The sequence below is a fragment of the Ochotona curzoniae genome, unplaced genomic scaffold (assembly GCF_017591425.1).
Source record: "Ochotona curzoniae isolate NIBS_2020 unplaced genomic scaffold, NIBS_Ocur_1.0 contig_2278, whole genome shotgun sequence".
Classification (NCBI taxonomy): Eukaryota; Metazoa; Chordata; class Mammalia; order Lagomorpha; family Ochotonidae; genus Ochotona; species Ochotona curzoniae.
Window position 1 is genome coordinate 1 of NW_024465397.1, and position 8,565 is coordinate 8,565.

Sequence of the window (8,565 nt, forward strand, 5' to 3'; positions counted from 1 at the left end):
CAATTCAAGATAACCAAATGTATGTATCCCCACAGATGCACATCTGCCAGTCTCAAGCTTTACTAATTTTAAAAGGATAAAAGCTTAAACCATCATTTGAAAGCTAAGTTATTCTCATTTCTAGTCCATTCTATAGCTTTGTGCAGGTGAGAAGTGACACTTTTTGTGTGTGAACACAGAGTGAAATAAGAAATAGCGAACAAATGAAACATGCAATGAGATATTCCAAAAAAATATTTAGCTTTTACGATCCTAGGTGTCTGAGCTTGAAATGGAAACATGGTTGGAGGGACACATGCTTGGACTTAAGATTTGAGTTCCATCCACTGTGACTGCAGAAGCAGCACCTGTTCACCTACGTGTGCGTTGCTCAGGAGAGCCAAGGAGTAGTTTTTAGTTGCTTTTGGTTCCACCCATATAGCATCTGATTTCCCTCTTCTGCTATTCACAAATGTGCTGCTTCACTTGGATACGTCCTGTATGAAATGGAATTGGTAAGGCTTGTATGTGACAATAGGGGCATGGTATATCTGCCAGAGATGATTCTGTGATCTTGTACAAACTCAGTATATTTTTCTAGTGTTAGTAAATGGTAGTGTTTGTGTGTGTGTGTGTGTGTGTGTGTGTGTGTGCACTGTTTAATGTGCAGCACAGCTGAGCAAGAACAGGCATGGTTGCTAGCTTTGCTGCTGTCTGAGAGAGTAGACAGTGTCATAGGAAGTACACATGACTCTCAAATCATGCAGCTCTGAAAGCCTGCAGATATTGTGAATGTGGCGACATAAGAGAAAGGCTACCTCAGAAACTTAATTCTCTCAAATTGCAAGCATTTTCTTTAGTCTCGTCTAGTCCCAGGGCTGGTGAAGATAGGTGTCCTGTGAGTGTGTGAAAGGTATTCAAGGGATTAGTCAGTAACAGGTTAGGCCTGAAAATCTGTTTGCAAGGGGGATGTTATAAGATGTACCCATGTAATGAGACAACAGAAAGGAAAAGAGGCACAGGGCATGAGAAGTATAGTTAAAAGAACAGTTTAAAAAAAGGAGAGAGAGCCATAGATTTCAGTGTCCTGAGTGGTTGATGATGTGTTCCATCCTTCCATTGCGAGTGCAGAAGCAGCACTTGTTCCCCTATGCGTGCATTGCTCAGAAGAACCAAGGACTTGGTGCCAGTTGCTTTTGGTTTCATCCATATAGCATCTGATTTCCCTCTTCTGATAATAAATCTTGGCCCCCTGCCAGATAATGTACCGATAAGAATATTAGGAGGAATGTGAGATAAGGTCTGTGCTAAAAAGGATGCAGAAACATGTATCAAATTGTTGCTGAAGAACACAAAGAGTAAATGGAACTCAGTGATTGGATGTTACAGTTTGCATCCTTCAGGTCCTAGATGATTTTGCTTTCTGCATCAAGCACATAGTGATGTGCCTGTGGGGAGGGCAGAAGGAGAGGTAGTGAAGGCTAGAACAGAGAGCAGTGTCTGTTCTGGGGCATGAGCTTTTGCACCAGGTGTTCAAGTGCACATGAAATGAAATGGTCCTAAGGTAGAGGGCTCAATGGGAAGATAAACAAGGATATCCTAAATGTTCAGTGAGGTGAGCAGTCTCCATCCCAAATTCCTGCTGAGCTGTTACCAGGATTCTGAAATGTAAAGTTCACTTCCCATGATCTTCATCTATGTCCTATATGTCCTGGTCTGTCTCCACAAGACAGTCTCTAAGATGTCATCAATGGTGCCATGGCCTCCTGAGGGGTTGGCAGGCAGATACCTCAGGAGGATGTATTTTCACAGTACCTAGGGGCTTCGAATGCCTGGATATTCTCCTTCCTGTTGGCATCACAGTTTCACCAATGAGTTGGGGATTTGCAACGAAGGATCTTTTGCTTCTTTCTGGAGAGCAGCCCTCACATGATGCTGTCAGGGTGTGAAGAAGGCTGTCTTAGGTAGTAACAGTCACCTTTGATGCAGGCAAGTGAACCTGTGGCACTACAAGAAAATCAAAACAAGGAAGACTATCAGTTCTCTGAGGAAGGCAGTCTAAGATATTGACATGACTAGGACTTAGTCTCTTTCAGAATCCCCAGCATGATCAAGGAATTCAAGACTCTTTTTCCCCATTCTATCAACAGCATTCAGAATATGGATCAAAAGCTCCTTGTTTGACAACCAGCTAACCCAATACACATTTGTTGCAGTACAAAGCTGGTTTTGCAAACTCTTTGCAGTGGTGTTTGCATTCCAAGTGTCTTTGCTGCTGTTTCATAACAGAATACTTCATTCTGTAACAGAAAGTATCTATAAGCATTGTGAGGATGAATACATGTGCCCCCACCCCCAGGATGAAAATCATGAACAAAGCTGCCTGGCAAAGAGCCCCTGTGCCTCTCTGTCCTCTGACCCCTGCCCACCCTGAGGAAAGAAGCTTCATTCCTCAATCTTAGCTTATGTCATGGAAAGTTTCTCCAAGAAACAAAGATCCTACTTGTGCTGGGTCTTGAAGGGGTCATAGTTTCTTATTCAGCTGCTCCTGGGCATGAACATCTGAGAACAGAGCCTGAGGCCTTACCTTCAGGAAAGGGGTTGCCCCATCCTTGGTGCACACATGCACGCTTCCTCAGGGTCAGAGAGCCCTCTCGTCTGTCTTGCTCTTCACAGAATTGAGCCAAGGACTGTTGCTAAAGCAGGTGTGCCTACTCCAAATATTGCATCCTTTAAGAAAGAGAGTGCAGGCTGCTCTGTTTTGCTGAGCTGCTAAAATAGCCTTTGCTGCAACTCCCTGGCAGGACCTGGACAGGACACTGGCCCTAGTGTTGTCAACCAAGCAGATATCCTATTGATCCCACTTGTCTCAAACCATGACTGCTGAGTGTTTGGGGATGCTTTCCTACCTGTTAACTCTCACCTGTTTTAATTGCAGATGACAGCAGTCTGTATTTCCCGAGTGTGAGTTTCCTCTCACCTGGGCTGGTGGTAACATCAGGGTGTTTGTTACTGTTGGGAGGGCATAATGTCTTCATGTTAGGGTCTGCCTACCTTTCTTTCTCTCTGTAGAGAATTGCACATGGCATCTGCCAGGGTTCCATGGTCCTGTGGGTCACTAGCTGGTGGGTTTGTGCAATGAAAAGCAGGTCTTCCAGCTGCTTGGAGTGGATGCAGCTGTGTCAGCACAGTGAAGCTACTGCCTGTCCTCTTTCTCACAGGCTGAAAGCACTTTGCTTATTTGCTTGATGTTTTCCTCATGTAGAAACATTTCTGCCTTGCATACATAGGTGTACTCTGCCTGGTTTTTCTGTGTTCTCCTTTTCTTTGTCTTCTTGTTTATTCTTTTTTTGATTTCATCCAGGCAAAGGCCAGATGAAAAATGCGGCAACTGAAGCCCTCCTTGATTCCATTCTTTACATGTTCCTCCAGGATGTCCAGGCTGGGGAACACTCGGCAGCAGGCCATGCATTGAAAGCCATGCTCTGGCCACAAGAGCCACTCAGGGGTCTTTATTCTGGGCTTCTCCTCCAGGGCTAGAAGCTCTGCTGGGCCCTCAGCCTTGAAATCATCTTCATCTGTGGTGTCACAGCTGGCCTCATTGTCGATGATCATATCTTCTGTAATCACAGAAGAAGAGCTGGCCTCCGAAGGGACTTTGCCAATGCAGCTCAGTTCTTGCACTCTTGCCCTCTTCTTGGGAGGCAACAAGCCTTCCTGTGTGTTATATACAGTGTTGGCCTCTCTCTGCCTTTTGACATACATGTAATAGATTTTCATGGCCCGCTCCTTTCTCATATGTAATGCATCTGAGCAGGGCTCATTGGCTAAGTGCACATGAAAGCACATATCATTCCAGGTAGTGGAGCTCTTCTGTCCCACATCCTGGGGTAAAGGCTTGTCAGAGGGTCTAACACCGAGATCTTCCTTCTGGCTTTGATGCATTTCTAAGAAGGAAAGTTTCAACCATTAGAAAACGTGATTAAGTTTGCATAAAGATGTAGTGTTTCTGGGGCACTCTGAGTATCCCTGCGCATGGGATGTGTGTGATGGGTGCGTGCACAAATGTGATTCTACACTTACAGATGTCTTCAAATGATATGTCCTGTATGAAATGGAATTGGTAAGGCTTGTATGTGACAATAGGGGCATGGTATATCTGCCAGAGATGATTCTGTGATCTTGTACAAACTCAGTATATTTTTCTAGTGTTAGTAAATGGTAGTGTGTATGTGTGTGCACTGTTTAATGTGCAGCACAGCTGAGCAAGAACAGGCATGGTTGTTAGCTTTGCTGCTGTCTGAGAGAGTAGACAGTGTCATAGGAAGTACACATGACTCTCAATCCATGCAGCTCTGAAAGCCTGCAGATATTGTGAATGTGGCGACATAAGAGAAAGGCTACCTCAGAAACTTAATTCTCTCAAATTGCAAGCATTTTCTTTAGTCTCGTCTAGTCCCAGGGCTGGTGAAGATAGGTGTCCTGTGAGTGTATGAAAGGTATTCAAGGGATTAGTCAGTAACAGGTTAGGCCTGAAAGTCTGTTTGCAAGGGGGATGATATAAGATGTACCCATGTAATGAGTCTACAGAAAGAATAAGAGTCGCAGGGCATGAGAAGTGTCATGAAAAGAACAGCTAAAGGAAAGGAGAAATCGTCATCTTGGTCTGAGCTGATGTAGAGATCTCTGAACATGAGTGTGTGCCAGTCTGCATGGGGAAATTCCAGCCAAGTTTCCATACACCTGTTGGCACTCTCAGCCAATGCAGCCAGCTCTCCCAGGGCTCACTTGGTACAATGCTGTGCTGAAGGACTGTGCTCTTTCTTGGGAACACATTGTCTGTTTGTCCCACCCCAAGGCTTCAGTCTTACTCTTTCCTGAAGTTCTTTTGTGTAACTGAAGTAAGTGTGAGGTAATTAGGGGGTGTCCAGGATATTAACTGAATAGCCTATGTTTGTTCAGACATTCCATTTGCATCTGCCTTACCTTCTTCATCAGAATTTCTGGATGTGCTTGAAGAGGAGACTGATTTGGAGCTGGAATCACTGTCTCCTGGTGCCTGGCTGCGGGTTTCAATCTCCACGACCTCACATGGCTCAGGCACATCTTGTGGAAGCAGCTGGAAGTCTGAGAAGGAAATTACAAGAAAACACATTGTGTCATGGCTTAACTGTGTCTATTCTAAAAGGAGCATACTAAGTGGCTGTTTTGCTTCAGGCATTACTGTCTCCTCCCTGTCCACCACCCATCATGGGACTTGCTCTCACACTTAGCTGAACCATATTGCAAATTGCTACCGATAGAGAAGTTGTTAAAATTGTGTATGTGGTAGACATCCGTAGGATTGAGTATCTGTTATGTGACATTGCTGAGGATGTTGACAGAATATTGAAAAGTGGGAAGCTTGCCCAAACAGAAGATGAAGTCAGTTAATAAAGTCTGATATCCATGATGAGCTTCCTTTTCCTTGGGAGAAATGGTGTATGGGAAAGCCATGGAGTACACGCTTTGTAGTAATTACTCCTACTTAATTTGAAAGAGCAAATTAACAGGAGGAGAAATTGGGTTCCTGGGGAGAAGCAGTAGAACATGTGGGCAGGTGTTCAGTTTGCTGGGGAGGTTACGATCACATCAAATGTGGTGACTCTGTACTGAGGGGCTGTGTCCTATTCCTAGAGGAATGTCCGCTATTTGTCCTTCCCTCAAGACATCAATATTAGCCTTTCTTTGGGAAGCAGTTGCACATATTTGAGGGAAAGTGAAGCCAATCATGGTTGGGCTATGTAGTTCACTTGAACTTGATGACCAAGTGCACACATTGCTTTTTATTTAATCTACTATTGTCAGTACAAGAGCACTTATTTGTAGAGGTGTTTTAGTATTCAATCTCATACCTACTAAGCTCTTTGCACAGAGTTGGTTCCTGGTCTTCATTCCTCTGAATGTATTTTTGCTGAACAGATTTACTCCACTAATGGTTCTACATTTTTCTCGTCACCTTAATCTTAAAAAATGTAGATAACCCTCTTGACAGTACTACAGTTCATCTTGGAAACTGCACCTTATACATATATTGCTGTCATTGAGTTTCTCTGAGAAATGTTGATCAACTTAGTGGCTACAGATCTGCTCTCCCTCCCGTTGCCCTGATTTATCTGAGCATCCTGCCTCCTTACCAACATCATAAGGCGTGCACACACTGGAGTCACGGGTGTAGCACTGCAACTTGCCAGATGGATCTTCTTCCTCTTGGACCAGGATCTTGTCATCCAAAACGCTCCCAGGTGGTGACTCCCTCTTCTGTAAATCTGTGATTGATGGAGAATGGAATAACAGTCATTCGATGAACAATGTGTTTCTTTCATTTCTTTAACTTATACATTTTCTCAATATCACATGCTAAATGTTGAGAACAGGCATGCCTATTAGTTCAGAAAATAAAGTCTATATACTGTTGAAAACCTTAGCACTCCTATTACAGAAGCATTTCTCCTGTTTTGGGATGTTGGAGTGACTCAGCTCTGATGGCTTATAAAGTATCATATGGAGGAAATGTGCCCACTTGACCCGCACATAAACCCTGAATTCTTATAGAGAAAAGAAATAGATCAATCATGTATAAATTATCATTGCCTAATTTCTAATGGCATTTTTGAGAGTCAAATAATCACAATGGGTAGACAGCATGTAAACAAATATATTCAATATCACACTTCTGTCCCTCTTACTCATGCATCTTATGCATGTATAGTTGTGTGTACAGCATCTAAGTTATGACCCTTGCTCTACAGGTCTCATTGTTTACACTCAATGACATCTTTTAATATGCGCTAATCTTAGTGAAGTTGAAATAAAGTCATTCACTCTTGATACCCTCTCAAAGTGAGCATCAGAATATGGAAAACTCAAAATTTTGTTGGAAATATCAAATACTCCTATGTGATATGAATTAGAGTTTTGAATGTTGCAGTTGGCTTCAGTCTGCAGCTCCCCCTACTGAGCAGTTGCCCTGTCTAATGAGTTGTTTATTTTTTGGTTAGGTTCCATGGTAACCATAACTGCCAATTGCCTATATTTCCCTAGTCAAACCCCACTTCCCATGTAATCAATGTGTCTAAATGGGACTATGTATGTTTGTTTCCTCTTTTATTTGAGATTTATTCATCCTTATTGGAAGGACAGATGCACAGAGAGGAGAGACAAAAAGATCTTCCAAGTACTGTTACATTCCCCAAGTGGCAACAACAGCCAGGACTGAGCTGATCTGAACCCAGGAGCTTTTTCCAGGTCTCCCATATGGGTCCCAAGTCTTTGGGTTATCCTCCACTACAGTCCCAGGCCACAAAAAGGAAGCCAAAATGGGAGGTGGAACAGCCGGGAGACAAACCAGCACCAATAAGGGATCATAATGTTTACATGGTGAGGATTTATCCACGGAGCCAGCGTACTGGCCCCATCCTATTTTATGTCTTACATTAACCTAAAAGATCCAATTTACATTTGCATAGACTAAAGCAAATAATTTGTTTTTATCCCTTAGTAAAGAAACAATTCTTTATGAGTTTATGTTCATGCTTGAACATCTTTCTTACGCCTTAGTAAGGAATACATTTTATATGCTTGTACTTATCCATAACCATCTGAAAAATATTGATCTTGAAATCAGAGTTACAAAGAAAAAGACGATCGTTAATCCATCAGTTCACTCCCCAATTGGCTGCCAATGGCCAAACTCGGGCCAGTCTGAACTTTGTGTAAACAACATAGACCTTGTACCTGGGACACCTGAAAGCAAGCTGGGCTCTCAGAAAGAGCCACGAATAGACAACTCCTCCTCACTCCCTGTTTCCTCACTTCACTGTCCCAGTCACCTGCCTTAACTATCTTCTCCACTACTAGGGACCTACTCTTCCTCCCTGCGGAAGGCATTCTTGTTTACCATATTCCAAAAACAACACTTCTCCACGTACCTCTTGATTTCTTTACAGCTGGAGGACTGTACTCACGCTCCAGATGTTTCCTTTTCTCTCTCTGCTCCATGGTTCAACTCTTTAAAGAGTTACTCAAAAAGGCTAAGCTTTCTACCTGTAACTCTACTGTCAGGTAGTTGGTGGTATCAAGAAAAGACTGAATATGAAAATCCGAGGACACCAAATCACAGGAGACGCTTGCGGCTCCCAAGCACTGTCCTGCCTGGTACGCAGTATGGCAGCAGGACTGTTATGATTCAAATCACAACGAAGACCTCGGAATTCTAGGATGTCCTGGTGACATCACTCAGCCCAGGGAGCTCAGCCAGTATTTAAAGGGATAGAGGGCTGCCACAGGTGATTGCCTATGTTGACTTGATTTGTCCAAATATAACTCTATTGTGAACTTATTTTTCAGGCCTTGTTTTGACATAAGGACTTGTAGCAGACAGAGGATTGAATTAAACAAAGAAAACTATTCCTTGCACATAAGAAAATTGCATGTGTCAGTCTCTCAAAAGCAAGGATATGACACAATGCAAATGAGGATTAGGCTTACACTCGGGTTGATCTCCCCAAAATCACCATCAACGTATAAACTGAAGGGAAATAAAAT

General features: G+C 43.1%; 1 protein-coding gene across 1 annotated transcript; it reads right to left on the reverse strand.

Moving 5' to 3' along the window:
* Positions 1–3,318: 3,318 nt before the first annotated feature.
* On the reverse strand, positions 3,319–8,019 carry LOC121151082 (protein FAM170A-like). Its single transcript, XM_040972272.1, has 4 exons — positions 7,950–8,019; positions 6,156–6,287; positions 4,966–5,106; positions 3,319–3,926 (listed from the first exon to the last, which is right to left on the reverse strand). The coding sequence occupies exons 1-4, from the start codon at positions 8,017–8,019 to the stop codon at positions 3,319–3,321; spliced, it is 951 nt and encodes a 316-aa protein (XP_040828206.1).
* Between the last annotated feature and the right edge of the window lie 546 nt (positions 8,020–8,565).